This window comes from Phalacrocorax aristotelis, chromosome 3, assembly GCF_949628215.1.
Source record: "Phalacrocorax aristotelis chromosome 3, bGulAri2.1, whole genome shotgun sequence".
Classification (NCBI taxonomy): Eukaryota; Metazoa; Chordata; class Aves; order Suliformes; family Phalacrocoracidae; genus Phalacrocorax; species Phalacrocorax aristotelis.
In genome coordinates, this window is record NC_134278.1 from 22,559,420 (window position 1) to 22,578,124 (window position 18,705).

General features: G+C 39.9%; 1 protein-coding gene across 6 annotated transcripts in view; it reads left to right on the top strand.

Annotated features, from left to right (window-relative positions):
- The first annotated feature begins 2,233 nt into the window (after positions 1-2,233).
- FBXO25 (F-box protein 25) overlaps positions 2,234-18,705 on the top strand; it is a 33,456-nt gene continuing 16,984 nt past the window's right edge. For 2 of the 6 annotated variants that reach the window (XM_075086906.1, XM_075086911.1), the window contains exons 1-5: positions 2,234-2,303; positions 6,860-7,003; positions 14,024-14,133; positions 15,498-15,547; positions 17,084-17,176. In XM_075086906.1, coding sequence (XP_074943007.1) covers positions 6,867-7,003; positions 14,024-14,133; positions 15,498-15,547; positions 17,084-17,176 — 390 coding nt within the window. In that variant the 5' untranslated portion in view covers positions 2,234-2,303; positions 6,860-6,866. Of the gene's footprint in view, positions 2,314-3,404; positions 3,485-6,859; positions 7,004-14,023; positions 14,134-15,497; positions 15,548-17,083; positions 17,177-18,705 lie in introns of those variants that run through there. The other 4 variants (XM_075086907.1, XM_075086912.1, XM_075086908.1 and 1 more) reach the window with 3 other exon arrangements.

The window sequence follows — 18,705 nt, forward strand, 5'->3', positions numbered from 1 at the left end:
CAACCCCTACCATTCTGTGATTCTATGGTTCTGTTACAATTTCCTGGCATAGTGTGGCTGCAAGATACATTTATGACAGAATCTTTCAGGCCAGTGAGTGTGAGGATAACAGCAGGTAGACTCAACTGTCTCGCTAGCTGTGTTTGGTTGAAGGCTGCCCACAGAAGCCAGTGATGTCAGCAAGAATCTAGACGAGTTGAAGAAATGAGAGGGGCTAGCCCGGCTAAAACCATTACGACAGAGCGCACTGCCCCACAAAAAGTTCCAGACCAGCATAAACCATCAATATTGACTCACATCCTTTCCAAATGTGAGGCTGGAAAACTCTTTTCAATCACTATATTCGCCAATGTGGCAATCAGGCTGGCAGACAGGGTGGCCAACAGCCTTTTACCATGCAAAGACAGTACCTTTGCCATGGCTGTATTTGTGTCCTGACTACAGGGTCTTGAAAAGGACTAGGGTATAGTCTTATTTTCTCTATTAATGAAAAAAGATTAATCCTACCTCTAAGACAGTAGTTTAATTACTAGAAGTGACATACTGAGAACATAATAAACCCATTCCAGGTCAAAAAGAACGACTCATGTAACTTTTTCAAGACCAAAGACAGAGAAGAAACCCTTCTAAGACATCTGAGCCTATGCTGAATTCTGTGCTCTTATAGCACTGAGGTTATTTTATAAGATTGTACGGGAAGGAGCTGCAAAAGGATTAGGGAATGATTACAGGTAGGGACAAGTTGCAGCAATTGCAGTATTGTCAATCCCAAGCATTCTAATTAAAGATCAATCCCTTGTTCTACAGCACAAAATATTTAAGAACGATTTGAATGCTTCAAAACACTATTTTATTTTTAGCTCCTTGACTTTCTCTTTCTCTACATTCATACAGGGGAAAATTAGTGATCTTTAAGTGAACACTGAAACATTCATACAATCATATATTCATGACTTAAGCTTTAAGAAAAAAGGAGCCCGATGAGCTTGGTTTCCTATGGACTTGTTTCCCATTTCCCCCAAATTCTTCTTTTACAAAAATAACCCTAGTGTAACTCCCACCCTCGTGTAACACCTCTAAGCCACCAAAAGGAAACATGCCCTGTCAAGGGAGGGTGCACACAAGGAGGGCAGCTGGCCAAGGGACTGACTGACCCACACTCCTCAGCTGCTCCCAGATGTCTGAACTCCTCCTGCTCTCCCCCAGCAGCCTGGATTCCCTCCAGCTTCCTGTTTTCATACATCCTAAGGGAACTCAAGTATCTCTGAAAGAACCACTTCTGCTTCCAATCCGCTGAAACCAGCCAACGCATTTAAAAACTGCAGCCAAGGACAGGCAGGCAGCACAATTTGAGAAGAGCAACGAAGCTGGTGAAGGGTCTGGAGAGCAGGTCTTATGAGGAGTGGCTGAGGGAGCTGGGGTTTAGTTTGGAGAAGAAGAGGCTGAGGGGAGGCCTTACTGCTCTCTCCAACTACCTGAAAGGATGTTGTAGCGGGGTGGGTGTTGGTCTCCTAAGTTACTAGTGATAGAACGTGAGGAAATGGCCTCAAGCTGCATCAGGGGAGGTTTAGATTGGATATTAGGAAAAATGTCTTTACTGAAAGAGTGGTCAGGCATTGGAAGAGGCTGCCCATAGAGGTGGTGGAGTCACCATCCCTGGAGGTACTTAAAAGATGTGTTGATGGTTTAGGAGGCATGCTGGTGTTGGGTTGACGCTTGGACTTGCTGATCCTGGAGGACTTTTCCAACCTTAATGATTCTTTTCTATTCTATCCTATTCCATTCTATTCGGTGATCTGCTCTTCCCCGAGGGCGCTGCCGAGGCCGAAAGCCTCCCCGGCCGGCCGCACGACGGAACGGACCGGCCGCGCACCGACTTCTGCGCCCACGCTCCGAAAACCCAGTCAGTGGGAGCGGGGCGGGGGCGGGAGCGCGCCGACCGGCCTTGGGGTGGGAGCGGGGGCGGGAGCAAGAGCAGGAGCGGGGCGGGGCCGGGGGCGGGGGCCGGACCGGGAGCGCGCGGGCGGCAGTTGCCCAGCTCCGCTCGCCCCACACGCCCCGCCCCCCGCCGACCAAAACATTGACACGTGCGCCTCGCTTCCCCTCCCCCTTCACGTGACGCGCCTGGCCCGCGCCTGGCGGTGACGCCACGGCCCCCTTCCGCCAATGGTGAAGGGCGCTGCCGGGTAGCAACAAGCGCCGCGGCCGGCGGCCAATGAGCGGGGCGGGGGGGCGGGGGCAGCTCGGCCCCATGTTACTTCCGGCAATAGCGCTGCGGGGGGTGGTGCTGCCGCTGCCGTGAGGTGAGGTGAGGTGGGCCCTTGGCTGGGGAGGGGGGCGGTGCGGCGCGGCCCCGTGGAGGGCCGAGTATACTTCCGAGGGGTATCGGGGCTGTGTACGTGAGGGTCATGGGCCCGGGGGTGTGGGGCCGAGTGCGGGTAGAACGGGCAGGCGTGGCTGGCGGGATTGGAGACTGGGTCTTAGGGGCGTGTGGAGCTGGGGGACCTTGGGAGAAGGCGTTAGGATGGGTTTGGGGAAGGGTCTGGGGCTGAGAGTGAGGAGCAGCATGGAGGGGGCTGGAGGTGGGTGGGGTGTCTGGAGCCTGCCTGGAGGAGTGGGGCGTTGGGACATCAGTAGGCTGCTATTTTTCCACTCGCGTGGGGAATCGGGAGAAACGAGGGCTGGTACAGCAGCAGGCTGGAGGGGCGAAGCGTCGAGTAGGCAGCTCAGTTGGAGAGAAAGAGCATTAGTGCCTGTTGGGAACTGAGAACCCCATGGCTTGGGTGTGCTAACGTTATTGTGTGGGGAAATAACAATCAGAATAGTGGGCAAGAGAAGAGCTGAGGAGTTGGTGAACCATGGTCTTGCAAAGGTTTGAGACTTTATTTGAGACAGTTATTTGGTGTGAAAAAACATGGGGTGGGATGAAGTCTGTAAGTGGACTCAGACCTCTCGGTGAGAGGTTGATTGGGCTGGCTCCTGGAAGAAGGTAGTCTAGAAGTCACTGGAACTGGCTCCACAGGGAGTGGTCACAGTGCCAAGCCTGATACTATTCAGGAAGCACTTGGACAAAACCCTCAGAGACATGGTGTGAATTTTGGGGTTGTCTTGTGCAGGGTCAGGAGATGGACTCTGATCCTTGTGGGTACTTTCCAACTCAGAACATTCTATGATTCTTGATTCTAAGTCATCTGCCTGTAGTGAGAGTGTAAAGGAGTGGTTTCTGATGAAAGTTGAGCTGCTGAAGAGATTTTGTTGGCATGCTGAAGGAAGAGATGGGTGTGCTGTTGGATTATTAGGAAACCGGAGAACCTTGCCTGTTCCCATCATCTTGGCAACAGTATTGCTACTGAATAACCAGAATGGTTTGGGTCATAATGACGTGTTCTGAAGTGTAGGAATACATAGACAGATCTCCATTGGCAGAGTAAGAGGATGAGTGGCTGCGATTCTGGATGGCTTTGCAGTGATTTTTGCTCAAGTGGTGAGTTATCTACCTCACAGAAAGGGGAACTTCCTTACAAGTGCAAGAATGGCTGGAGAAGCTACTGTAACCACAAACTGTACTAAGCTGGCATGCACATCCCTCCTCTTCTGTGCTTCTTTCTGGTGGCTCTTGTTTCCTCAGTCCTTTTCCACCCTCTCCTGAGGAGAAGGTATGTGACGCAAAGTGAAGAACTGTTTTGTTTTGGTTTTTTTTTAGGGAAAAGTGAAATGTGATCAATGTCTTGTCTTAAACCCTTACTGTTAGTGATCACATTCCTTTCCCAGTCCTTTTTTGCATTAAAGAACACTGTCCCAGTGCATTTTCTCCAAAATCCAAGTCTAGGGAGCTCATCTTTTGTTGTGGCAAAAGCTTTAATAAGTAAACAGCTGCTTGCTATTACTGAAGGTATAATACGTGAAGTATGCTGGAACTCTTGAAAGCAAGTTCTGGTCTGGAAGCCACAAGGGTGCTTTAGGGCAATGCTGTCATTGGAAACAAAGTCAGAGTGGAGGCAAAGCAAAAGCATGAATTTCCTCATTTGTCATACTCTATGATTGCTTCTCATATGAAAGAGACGCATAGGAGAGATGTTTATGATACACTGCAGCTTCTGAAAATTTGGTCACTTACTTCTGAACAACAATCGAATCTATACTTCAATCCTACAGGAATCGAAAAGCAATGGGATTTTTTTGTTTCCTCGTTGTATATGCGCTGTTACTAAAAGAATACTTTTATGTTTCTGACTCCATGAGCTACAACTTTTGAGCATGGGTACAGGTGATTTTGTGGAATTGCCGCTGGTGGATGCACTCTTAGCTGGTGCAACAGTGAAACTATGTCTCAGACTAAGAATATCTGTTCCTTTGGAAAAAAAAATAGGCCAAAATGTACAAACTTCACAGAATTACTGACTTTCTGTCATCTTCCACAAATGTTTAAGTAATTTTGAAGTAGTTAATCTGTGATTTTTTTTTTCTAATAGCTTTTTCCTTTTTTCTCTCAGAAACTTAATGTGCTGAATATCTTATACGTATACAGAAATCATTCATCTTTCTATGAGCTTTTTGTCTTAAGTATGGTTTCCAGGATTTCTGGAGCAGACAACAGTAGTCTTTGACGTGTGTGTGTGTGTGCACTTCCTGATACCACTGTTATTATTTTGAAGAGAATGTAATTTTTTTGAGGAGGGATGACTGAACTTTATTCTGTGTTGAAAGCTTGCAATGAAAGACCATAATTCTTCAGGTTGCAAAGACCTAGAAAGTAGTCTTGTTTAGAGCTTGTAACTATTGAAGCATGTCATTTTAAATGTCAGCTTCCCAGGAGAAAGCTACACATAGTACGTACACTGGTGGCCTGATACGTTGAAATCACAGGGTTTTCTTCCAAAGTTTAAGAATTTGTAAAGCACACTAAGCATCCTATTGTGTAAATTATGATTAGCTTTGGACTTCAGCTACTTCCATCCACTTGAACAAAAAACTCCATGTTTCCTGTATTGTTTTCAGGAAGTTTTTTCTTTATCTTCGTTTTTTGTGTAACTCATCCTGTTATCTTCTAGCCATACATGTTCCCACCTTGCTGCAAGTATGTGGTCTTGTTTTTTCACTTCCTTTTCCCAAAAATTCTGTATCGATGTAAGTATTCTTGAAATATTGTAAAACATTTTTTTTTCAGGTTATTCCATTCAGCCTATAATGATCTCCATGGTTCTCAATCCTCTCTAGATTTTAATTTTTGAGTAATGGCATGTACCTACAATAGTGTTTTATTTTTCTATCAGAGCTGCTGACCAGGAATAGATTGTGAGCTCTGTATCTCTTAGACATGGTTCAGAAACTTTTGGTTTATGTTTGTCTAAGTGATGTTTTTGACTTGCTGTCTGCTGTTTTCTTAGTCTCTTCCAGTGATTTAACAAATTTTCAGGGAAATTCTGCTTATCTTGGCAGGAGTAAAAATACTTTAACCAATGTTGTTCTGAAATGCACTCACGAGTGCCAACTATTTAAATAGTTGTATGATAAAGACAAGAGGCCTTAATTTCCATCAAAGTGAAAGGAGTTCTAAACAGCTTGGAAAAAAAGTACGCTATGATTTATATTACTCTGGAAAAACAGATAGGCATGAATAGAGTTTGTGGTGGCTGGAGGAAAGGATGTGGTAAATTCTGGAAAAGATTCCTGTTAAATGCAAAGGAAGACTGAATTATGAGTGGGAAGGGGACTTAGTCAATGCTGAGGGCTAGACAATGCACTTTGTTTTGTGTGGTGTGTGGTTTTTTAATAAAAAAAACCACTGGCTCACTCAGCTTGTATATCTTCAGGCTTTTTATGTATCTGTGCCTTCTCCTGTTCTAACTAGTATATAGGGCAGATGCTGGTCAAGAGTGTTAATGGATTGATAAATTCATAGTGATATTTGAATGATGTGGCCTAATATTTTTTCAACTTGAAAACATGTTAGAAAATGCATACTTGTTAGGAACAAAGCTGTTGGTGTTATATATTAACATGTTTCAAGTAAGATAATGCTATTTTCCCTGTATAGCTTGCATGTGAAATCTCTAGTTAAACTAAGGAGCAACATGCATGCCTGATGAATGGGAAGAAGAGGGCAAAAGCTAGCAAGGTCAGAGTCTTCAAAGCATAGAAAACTGCTTTGTTCAAATTTTTACTTAATATGTCAGAAGTGAATCTCCCTTTCGAAAAAGGGTAGCAGAACACTGTTTGACTGATATACCTGTGATGACTTGCATCTGTTTGTAGGAATTTCAGGAGACATTTCTCAATTGACTTTATGTTTGTAGTCCCCATTTGTCCTAGTATCCAATTAATAGCCTAGCATGGGAGGTGACCCTCAACAACTGAAAAAATACTTAGGGAAATGAAAATTCCTTTGCTGAAACATCACTACAGTGTAGCACAAACTCAGTATTTATAAGCCTTAGGAAAATAAAAGGAGCAACATTGATTTCGTGGCCAGTCAAACTCTTTAACAAACATTTTAGTCAGGTCTCAAAATCAGAAATCTGTGTAATCTGCTCCACCATGATCAGACAGCATACAATTTTGTTTGTTCTGGTATCATCCACTTCCTGGACTACCATGATTCTTTTCCTTGTTCTCTAAAGAACTAGGAAACCTACCTTTATCTAAGAAATGCTGAAAGACAAGAAAATGGGGTTACAGAACCAAAAATGTACTTAAGAAACCACTGAATCTGTTTCTTAAAAGGGTGCTCTGTAGAGAACTTTCTTTCCTTAAGGTAATCATTATATTTTTTTAACGTTAAACTGAAATAATGACAAGAAGTTTTGCAACTTTTCTAAATAATTAAATAATGCACAATCAATCTTCTTGCTGCTGATAGAGTAACCATGCCATTTTTGGGCCAAGACTGGAGATCCCCTGGATGGAGATGGGTTAAAACAGAAGATGGATGGAAACGATGTGAACCCTTCAGTCCTGCACTTGAGGATGGGAATAATCAGCTGAGTGATATCAGTCACACTGTGTAAGTGATTCTGCATAAGTCAGTAGCAGGTGGAAAGACAAAGATTGACTTAATTTCCATTCAGACTGCAAGTGTTTGTGGTAGATGTATAGAAGTATACAAATGCAACCCTGTGTTTTGTTTAGTTAGGCAGACAGGAGGCCCCTATGGAGATTGTCTGTCTTTTGTCTCTGCTTCATGAGTTGCTCGTGTTAGGCAGACGGAACCCATCTTATGTTGTATGTCTTCAAAAGTAATTAAAAAAATGAAAAAACCCAAACAAAAACCTGTCAAGTACTATTTAAAGATAAAAGTGATACTTATAAATTGGAAGTTCAACAGGCGTATTAAAATGTTACCAGGAAGTGAATGAACACTTTCTGCTGATTGGGTGTTGGGTTAGGACTCTTTATGGCAGTCATATAATGCCTGTGCTCCAAATACACAATTAATGGCAGTTTTATGGTAATTCTCTAACACAGTATATGGCTGTATGTGCTCCTACAGAACAGGTGAGAAATATATTAGTTAAACAGAGTAATACTTGTGGCAGACCGGTGTGGTATAAGTAGCTGTGTCCAAACAAATTTCTACTTGGTCTCTCCACCAAGAAGGAATTCTGAGAGATAGCATTCTTGGTCATAAATTCCAGCATAATGTATTCATAATGAGAAAAGGAAACATTCAGTGTTTTGTTAGTCCAGTAAATGATACAGTAACTGATCTGATTTAGAGGGAATTGCTTCACAAGCTAGGGCTTGCTGTACTTATACACCTGTGTTTTCTAAACTTGTAATTCAAGCTCAAGAGTTATCAAGCAGTGAAGAATTATTATTAAGCTTATCTTGACCTACTGTTTTCTTAATGGGTTTTTTTTTTTTTTATTTTTTTTCTTTTTGTGTTCATTTGTACCTGATATTATTTGGGTCTCTTTTTCCACATAGTCTGGCCACTGTGGATACAAACGACTATGCTTGCCTGGAAGAGTGTTCAGTAGGCCTCCAACATAAAAGTTGTCTTAAATACTTTTGAAAAAAGCTTTTCTTCCCTCTTTCATATATCTTTAACAATATAGCTGGCAAACGAAAGAAAATCTAGTTAAATTTTTATAGCTATTTGCATGGTTACTAAATATATTTTGTAGGTTGCTTTAATGAATATTGTTTGGCAAATATGACATAAATGATTATCGTTTTTGTGAATATCATTAAGACTTTTGTTCTTCTGATCCCAATTATATGTTGAGATATACTTATCTTTTCTCCAGAGAGCAAGGTGAGGTATTTTTATTGCTTCTTCAAGCAAAAATGCCAGTTTGGTTTTTTTTTGCACCTTAGTATTGAACTCCTCTGGAGTTCTCTTGCTAGAAACAGATTTAAATCAACTGGTTTTGGAAAGATAAAAGTGTATTGAAGTTCAGGACTGAAATAGGTACGTTAATTCGAAAGGACTGGCCATGAAATGCTCTGGGGAGAAAAAAAAGTTTTCATTAAATCTGAGGTGTTTCATGATTTACGTTTCTTAGGCTAGCTTGCCGATTTGTCAGAACCCCAAACTCGGGGACCAACCTAGTCTGCAGTAGATGACCTCATCTGTAGCGATTCCCCAGTTCCCCATCTCCATCTTGTATATCTCCTACTTAGTGAAGCCAAACCACACCGTATTCTGTAGCCCTTTTTTTTTTTTTTTTTTATAAATTCTGCTTCTGTCTATTCAGTTAAAAATTTATATTGTCCAAACTTAGACTGCAGAATTCAGTTGGTACTTCTTGGCAAAGTAGCACTACTTGGGAGTAATGTCACTGCAGTTTAATTTGGGTTCTATGATTAAAACTTGAACTGTGGATCTGTGAGTTAACGTTTGCTGCTGAGCAACAATTGATGTCTGTTTGCACAATAATATAGAAAAATTCAGGTTGGAAAGGGTCATCTGGTCCAAACACACGCTCAAAGCAGGGCCAGCTGAGGTTGGGTGGTATAGGGCCTTGTCCCGTTGAGCTTTATGCATTTCCAAGAATGGAGATTCTTCTCTGGGTTCCTGTTCCAAGTTCCATTACCCTTACTGTGATATGTTTCTTTTGGCCCCACATCACTCCCCACCCCTCCACCAACTCAATTAGAATTTCTCTTATCACAGATTGTGTCCATTACCACTTGACTTATTACTGCCTACCATCTCTAACCTTACAGTCTAGCTCTGTTGTCTTTATACCCTCATATTAGATATTGACAGTAATCGGATTTCCCTCCACCACTACTACTTAACACTGAACAAGCCCAGTTCTCTTACCCTCGTGCATTGTGTGCTCCAGTACCTAATCACCTTGGTAACTCCCCACTTGACTTGTTCCAGTATGCCAATGTTTCTGCTGCATTGGGGAGCCCCAAATAGACACAATAGTCCAGATGCAGTTTCTCATGCCAAATAAAGGGAGGATGATTACTTCTTTCAGTCTACAGGATACTTATTAACTCAGACCAGGGTGCAGCTGGATTTTACAACCCAAGGGCACACTGCTGACTGTTCAGCTTGTTATCCACAAGACCCCTGGCTCCTTTTCTGCAAAACTGCTTCCTGTCCAGTCTGTATGCAGCATATACCCGGGCATGGGGTTCTTCTATCCCATGTGCAGGGCTTTGTGTTGAAGTACAGCAGTGTATTGTGTCTTCCTGGCTGGTTCTCTGTGCCATCTGAAGCTATTTGGAAACAATTATCTGTGTATATTGAATAGGCAGTTCAGCTTAGGGTATCTGTTAACATGCTACAACTCTGAGTAAGGATGAGGCTTGATAGAATGCTTCCTTCCTTGTGGAAGAAGCACATAGTAAACAATACAAAAGTACTTATTTGACTCTTTTTAAACTGCCCAGTGAACAGGGATGATGGTGTATGCAAGTCTGGCTGTCCTAACAGGGCTTTATTCATTTTCACTCATTAAATAATATTTTTCACAAAAATATTCTGTAGAAATCTATGCTAAAGGTAGTACTTGAGTATTGTATTCCAGGGAGCAGTTACAGCACATTACCTTTAAAAAGTAATAAATTCAAGCTATGTAGTGAACTGAAACCCTGTTTACTATTACTTGTATGCTCCTCTGTGATAGTTACGTGCCACACTTTGTCTTTTATCAATTACAAATACTTCCCCTTCAGAAATTAAAAATATGTACTTGCAAACAGATTCAGAAATAAACCTTCAAGACGTGTAAATAACTTACATGAATTAAAGGATATATTTTTATTAAAATACAACTTTTTACCTCATTCAATTAGTCATCCAGTGCCTTGGTGAATCCAGTTGATGAATTAGTAAAAATTAGTGGACCTAATGATAAACATCCTTGAACAATCATAGTCATTTGTGCAGGAACAATTTCAATGATTTGGAATAATGTTGGAATAGTTGCACTTTAAATTAGTTCGATTTGTGGAAACTGAGATGGAAAAAATGAGACCCTCCATGCTGTAGCTCTTACTTATTTGGGTAATTATTATATAAGTGAGGAGTCCCCTGTGTTCAAGGTATCAGGAGCTGGAAATGTGGTTGAGGCAGTGCTCACTCAAGCTCTGTGGGCCACGACTGCCTGCAATTTGTACCTATAAATTCTAGCACAGATATATATTTCTAGTGCCATGGCACTGTGTTGTTGAAGCTTGGTGGGCAAGAGAGAACAGCCACCTCCTTAGAATTTTATGTAAATACCTCTCAATAGCATGCAACTTAAGAGTAAAGCTGGTTTATGCTTCCCTTTTGAGGTAAAAGAAAGAGAATCAGATTAATCTAATAAGGTTTTCATAATGGTGATATTCCTTTTCTTTGTGTTAGGCTCATATGAACTACTTGGGCTGGCAGAGTAGTCATTTGAGTCTGCAGTGTCTGTTGTCTAATGCTGTAAGTGAGATAAGGTGTTAACAAAAGTGGTTTTGGCACTGGATAGAAGTCCTTGGATTTGAATCTAGTCTTAGATAATTTTGGCATTTGACAAATGTATTGTAACATTATTTGGTGCAGGCACTTACCTCAGGATTTTCCATGGGTGGCCAAGCTGTAAATGGCTTTGAGTCTCTTCTAAAACACTTAGTGTGTCTCTGTAGGTAATTGCATGACTTAAGAGCACTTCTTCCCCCATGAGAAAAGAAGCAAGGGGATGAGGAAGAGTAGTTGGAGTTCGGATAGCCCTGTCAAGTTTTCCAGCATTTTAAGTGTCATACCCAAGAGGTTATTTAAATACTGCTATGAACACATTTTTTTGAAAAAGCTGAAATTCCTACATGCTTTATGTAGGGTATTGTAGTTCTAAGGACACCAGGTACGTTGCTTTTAGAAGCTTTGGAATATTTTTTATGAAGTGCATCACGACAAGAAAGTAAGAATAGCTGTAAATTGGCAGTATTATATATGTATTTAAAACCTTCCAGGTGCACTCAGATTGTGCAGTCGTGCAATATTATGAGAAAAATATTAAATTAAGGCTCTGTTACACCATGTGGCATGTGTAGCACTTGGTTTCTTGTATCTTAGCTTGGTGTTTGGGGGTGTGGGGCAGGGCCTGCTTTTAGAAATCAGCCAGCTTTCTAGGTTTCTGGAAGGAAGGCTAACAGTTGCTGGGGAAGTGCCTGTATTTCTGTCCCATTCTGATGCCCGTGGGACCCTTGCTCTCATTCTTGGTAGGAGACTTAAAGTTTGTCAAGAAGAATGGTGGCGGTTACTGAAAAGCAGGGGAAGACTTTCCACATGACGTGGGACGGAACATAAGGAAATAAAGCCTCATACGAGAAGATCCTCAGAGATACAGTCAAATTTGTCTTTTTCTCTAAAATGACAAAGAATTCCAGGAATGTCACAGGCAAATTCGAATGTCAGACAAAGGTGGTTGAAATAGCCCTCTTCATCTTCACTATTCCTTGTATTAATTGACTGTCCTTAAGCTGCCTTGCTTGTTTATCCGATGCTGAAGGAAGTATATAATATTGGGGGGGCAGGGGTGGGCTTTAAATCACTTTAGGTGTTACTGGTCTAAATTGTCCTCTAGGCACACTTCCTCTCCAGGAAAAAAATAAGGAATTGTGCTAGATTAACCTTGTTCTTCTAAAGCTGGCCTTCAGGAATGCTGCCTCCCCTCCTCTCCCCATCACACTGGGTCAACGGGAATGGCCGTCTTTCCATTTTGCCAGAATTATATTGCAGACTATCAGGTCGTATCTCTCTACTTTGTATCTGTTATTGGGGTGATAAAGTTAGGTCTGGCAGCTTTGGGCTGTATTTCTAATTCGGTAGCAAATTCTCTGATTCTGCATTAACTTCTCACATGTTGTGGCGATGCAGCCAATATGCTAAACCAGAATTAAATTAATTATTTTAGTGAGCTTAAAAAGATATTTGCTTCATAATAGCTCTGGAAAAAAACCTGATGGATTGGAATGTTATATAATCTAAGCAACTTGTCAGTATTGATATTTTGGTTCTGTCAGTTGCCAGATCCTTTTCTCCAAATTGTTTTGCTATTTGACCAGACATGATATCTGGCAATGTTGCATAAAATATTGAAGCTGTTGAGTCTTTATCTTCTGCTTTAAAAATGGTAAGACATGAACTAAGACCCTCACCTTGGACTGAGCTCTATCTGAATGCAGAGGTATGTTAGCTTTTTTCAGGATTTAAACCTAAAATGAAAACAACTTTCTACTGAGCCCTCTCAACTTGTGTATCTGTAAGCTGAGGTAGCATTTACTGATTAAAGCAATTAAAAAAACCAGCTTTTTACAGAGTTGTTTAGTCATCCTCCTTAACAGATGGTTCAAGCTTGATAATTTTGACTGTATAAACTACTAGCAATAAACATAAAATTTAATTTTTGCAACTTAATGCCCAGCTACAGGTTATTTTTGAATAAACTGGTGTCCTTCAGTTTTACAATGTTCAGCTGTTGCTGGTGCAATTTGAAGTTAAAACTGACATTAATAGATTCATCTGGCAAATTCAGATTGAAAAATAGTAATGAATTTTATGTACAACTTTCTTGTCAAAGAACAATAATGGGGAAATAATATAGTCCTACAGTTAAGCTTCACTACCACGTATCCTTAGTTGTTCTAAGTTTATCTATGCAAGGCTGTGGCGTTTGTATGAAGTATCTTCCTTCTCTGCTAGAAAAATGGAACACCCATTCTAATCTGTATGTCTGTTCCTTATTATCTGCAAAAATGGAAAGCAAAACTTTATGAAGCTGTGTAGACTTTGTGTAGCAGAGGAAGTTTTTAAATATATATGAATTTTAGAAAGGTTAGTTGATCCAGCAAAACTTTTAAAATAGTTTTTATATATTTTTATATATATGTATACACTCACACTATCTATACACTATATATGTAACTATTCAGTATAGTCCTCAGTGTTAGGTTACATAGTTAACTGTCAGAAGTGACATAGGTATAGTTAATTCTCTTTGGGAGAGAGGAGGGTAGACCGCATGGTTCTTGATGCCGCACAAATCATTGGTAAAAAGTTACTGTGACACCTAAATTATGGAGAGTGTTGTGATTCAGGCATTTAATAGAAGAAAGGCTTTCTTTGCCCCAAAGTTGACAGTAGTTAAGAGAGATGTCTTTCTTTACTCTCTTTCTGCCTATGTGAGGATGTACAGTAATTCTGCACTGACTTTTATCTGTGTGCACAGTTTTTCAAGGCTTGGTTCATTTCAAATAATTTTTGTACACTAGAGCTTTGCAGACAGCTAGCTGTCCAGTTAGTACTGTCCCCTCAGTAGTCCTTCCTAAATGTCAGTAATGACTTACAAGATACCACTTAGGAAGATACTTCTTTGTGTTTAATCACTTTGACACAAAATTCAACCCCCTGGGAAGAAAAGAGCAAGACAACTTCTCTCAAGATATGTGTTGCTATAGATGATCGGGTAGAGGAACATCATTAAAAATAGGATAATTTTTCCCAGCTGGCAGATGTTCATGGAGAGAATTATAAGCTGTATGCATCTTAAATATTTATCACTGCTGTTCTAATTAGATATGTTCATTTCAGCATCTTAACTGGTGATGATGAAGATGAAGAAATATACAGTACTGAAGACTGTGAGCTTGCAGCCAAGAAAAGGAAAAAAGACCATTTTAGGAATAACACAGATTCACAATGTAAGGCTTGGTGGTTTTAGTTTTGGGGATTTTTAATTTATTTTAGCAGCTTCTTGTAGGTTCAGCAAAATTTTATAATAGCTATTTATTTATATTCACCTATAGAGTAGCCTTCTGAGTTATGTTTACTTTTGTATTGGCAACAAATTCTGGTGTCAGAAGTGATACATCTTAACTGAACTGTACCATGGATCGTCTGTTGGGTGATTTTTTTTTTTTTTTTTCCAAAGATCTAAAGGTAATTCTTTTAAGAATAGTAATTCTTGAATAATAAATGCCTTCTGGTACTAACCACTGTTTTGTTTTGTGAACAGGTTTCAAATTAAATTCTTCTCAGTGAAGCTTATGCTTACCAAAGCAAGTGTTTTGTTTTTGCTGCAAATTCTGGTTAGTGTTACAGCTCTAGAATCAGTTCATAAATATATTTGTCATAATACCTATAGCTCTTGGTAAAGACTTTATCAGTATTGAATAGTCCCCTTTTAAAAAAAAAAAAAAAGTTAAAATATGAAAGCCATTTTTCATCAGTTCTCATTTTTAAAAGATCAGCTCTACTTTAGACTGCAAATATGTGTATGACAGCAAGTAAAGTTATTGAAGTAGACAGTTTTGTAGAGTAGGTAAAAAAAGGTAAGTGGGTAAGAAATTTCATATTTCTAATGCTTTGATCTTGAAATTTTCTCCATTATTGGTACATTCCTAAAATTCTAACAGAGATGGTCTTGCAGAAAGCTGCGAGCTTCCCCAGGCTTGTCTGGCCATAAAGTATTTCAAAAGATTGAAGTGGCTTTATGTAAGAGCATGCTTTCACTTGACAACATATCAGACTTCTGAAGGTTAAAAGTCTGCCTCATTGCCTTTATTAGTCTTGTCTTGTATAGTCAACTTCCCCGCAGCATTCCCCAACTAGTTGAACCAAGTGGATGCAGAGCAGGCACCTTTACAGAAGGAAATAGATTAGAGGAGTGCAGTGTTCAGGAACAAAAAAGAGGTTGCTCATTTCTGTACTTCCCTGTTTTAAGTGCTAAGGAGCCTGTTAGATTAAAAATGTTTAGGGTTTTTCCAGGATAAATTGACTGTTGTAGCACAACTTTTGTCAACCTGTGTACTATCTGCCAGTTGTGTCCCAACTCTTCTGTTTGATTTATAAAATTGTTTAACTTTTCCATTATTTTTTTGAAGTAGATAACTTCTGAAAATTTGTAGTCATCTTTTTCAGCCTTTGTAAACTTCCTTCATTAAAACGGTTCTACCATCTTTCTCCTGTCTTATGAAACATTTCATTGAGGATGGTCTGTTATGTTCTAGAAGGCATTATCTAAATTGGGAGCCTAAAAATGCTTATATTTTTATTTTTATTTTAGGTTTTTATCGTGAAAAGTGGATTTATGTTCATAAAGAAAGCACCAAGGAAGTAAGTCCTGCACACTCTGGGTCAATTCCTGCAACCTTTGTACTTAACTGACAAATAGTATATTAAAAAAAATGCAGTTATGCTATGTGGTCTTAGGGGTTATATTCAACTGTCTCTTCTATGGCAACATAGTACACCTGCACATGGTGAGGCAAAGGCAGCTAGGAAAGTGATTTTTATGTGGGTCATTACAGCAGAGATGTGGGAACTTGCGAGGATGGACATACAGTTATCCACTACTTCTCCAAGCCCATCTGTCTCTCTGTACTGTATGTCTTTGAACTAAAATTAAAAGAATTTGCAAAAGCAGACTAATGTCTCCAAAGAAGAGATAACTTTCAATAACTTTTATAAATATAACTTTATAATTAACTTTTGATAACTGTTTAGCCAAAGAACAGCCACAAATGTTTACACTTCAACAGAAGTTTTGTTGCCTGTAAGTGTTCATTCACTGCTATTAGCACCAAGTTGTGCATATTGTGAAGTATGCAGCATGCTTGGATCTCAGGTGTATTAACTGGATGAGCAAGCAGTACAGTCATGAATTCTGTCATTAACCAATAGACAATAATTACCACCACTCTGCAGTGAATAGTTAACCGTCTCCTGTCCCACTGGGGTATGCTCAGCGTAAGATTTCATTGGGTTGCAAAGAGGAACATTAAGTTGTACTGCCATCTTTTCATCATCACATAATTTATTGAGGAAGTCTGTCTAGGAATGAACTTCAAATAGTTGTTTATCCCCCTCCTTCCCGGGGCTGGTAAGCCATACTAGCACACTGCTCTGCAAGTGCAAGTATCTCTTTTACAAGCTGTAGGGTTTTCTAGCCTTATTAGATTTTCTCCGAGGTTCCCATGTGGTTTTGTGGCTTTAAATTTAGACAGCTTATGTGCTCCCATGTCATTTCAGGCTGCTACTACCACCTTGAGTAGTTCCACAACAGCTCTGAAACTTCTGTTTTAACCTCAGGACACCTGTGCAGGAGTACCGAAAGAAAATGCAATTGTTCTTGCTCTTGGTACCTAAGAAACACAGTGCTTATACTTCTAGCACCCAGATGTTGAGACCATTTGTTCTTCAATCCCAGGAGCAATTAGCTGTGTTTTTACCCTCAAATGTGAACATAAACTCAGTCAACTAATGTTTATGTTTGTAAGCTCAGGCTGCTGTACAAACAAGTTCTACCTTATGCTGAGACAAATGGGAAGTGGGATAGCCATGAGAGGGTGCCAATGTTGCAGCCGTGCAATAGTGGAGTAGGTTCCCAGGACACTCAGGTACCAGTGATTGCATCATTAGTATGAATTCAAAGGCCTTGCTGTCAAGTAATATTGCCTGCGTACCTGTTAGTTCCAAGTAGCATATCTGGTTTCATTTGTTCTACAAGAAATTAAATAAATCTTCAGTCCACATACATTATATTTCCAGGGAGCATGGTATACATAAGCATGGCAGAGTGCTTTTCTGAATGTCTTCCTCAATTGTATCTTTATTTCTTGCCCTCTAAAGTGTATTTGTTCTTCTTCTCAGAGACACGGCTATTGCACTTTGGGAGAAGCTTTTAACCGCTTAGACTTTTCAAGTGCAATTCAGGACATCAGAAGGTTCAATTATGTGGTCAAAGTAAGCTCTTTATTTTACACGCATGTTTTAAAAATGCATTTGCTGATATGCCTATATGTACAAAAGAAATAATTTTGCACTGAACAGCTGATGATTTGTGATTGTATACATATCCTGCTCATATGTAGTTTATGCTGCATGAAGCAACATTAAACTGAGTAATTTTTCTTCGGTGAAAACTCGTTATATTGCTTTATGAAAGCCTATAGTTTGAGGAAGATGGTGATGGCCAGTATGCTGTGTACTTACAGGGAAACACTGATGGTAGTTTCAGTTGTTGTTCATCAGTCTGGGTAGTAAATTCTCTTTAAAGGCAAAATAATTCCTATACAACCAAAAATAGCACATCTTAGATAGCATCTTTAATATACTTTACTACATCTTAAATATGCTTGAAATAGCAATTTCCAGAAGAATATTTCATGTGAGAATATTCTGCAGTTTCTGTTTCTTTTGCAGCTTCTTAACAGTCCTGTGATTCATTGAACACTTTTTTTAATCTAGGACAAGATATATATGCATTTACCTTTGTTAATATTCCTTAAAACTTGAGACTCCAGCTTTTTCCGTCTTTCCTTTCTTGCAAGTTGTCTTTTACAAATAACATAGTGACATGAAGTTTATAGAAACAATTATGATATACTAATCTCATGATTCCTTGGAAAGGCCCTTTCTCACTATGTTAGCTTCTTTGGGTCAGGTCTAGTCATACATTGAGAATTAAGTGTATGAAACCTGTAAGTTCTGGACAACAGTGCTATCTGCCTTTTTTCCCAAACTACGTAACTTGTACTTTAGGGAGCCACGTAATGTTATGCCTTCGTTTTCTCAATACCTAACCAGCTGCCTACTTGGAAATACCTGTTCTGGGAGATACTGATCTTTCTCTAGCCCCAAGTTTTTTTGTCATCTAACTTGAGGTAGTAAAATGCTTGTCCCAACTCCTAGAGAAGCTCAAAATGTGAGACATATTAGGACTAGAGTTCAGTTCAGTGGTGAGGCTGTTCACAAATAATGTAGTGGTTGGAATGCATCCAGAACTTGGAAAGACACGGATCAAAATTAAATAAACATACCAGGAGAACACCCTTACCACTAGGCCATGGAATATTTGGAGAGAAAACACATTCTACCCATCCTTGTGAAGCTGAGACAGTGTATTATACTTCTAGAAAAACAAGAGATGTGGGACCAAAGGGAACAAAAAAAAAGGATTTGCTTCCAGGCTAGTGGTTAGGGTACTTGCCTGTTCTATTCTCCTTGCAGATTTTTTGGTATATGTGTGCATTGTAGTTGAGAACATGGCTTTTTAATGCTGTTTTGGGAGCGGAAAGAACCACCTCGATCTTTCCCAAGACTTTTCAGCCTTGAACAGTAGGAAGGGGAAAAAAAAGCACCTAAAAAAGGTGATTTGCGTTACAAATGGTGTCAACCATGAGTGCCTTACTTGAATGGTAAACAGGTAAAATGAATCCAGAACTAGAATTTTGTGTGTTTTTTAGATGCTGCAGTGACTGAGCTGGCTTGTG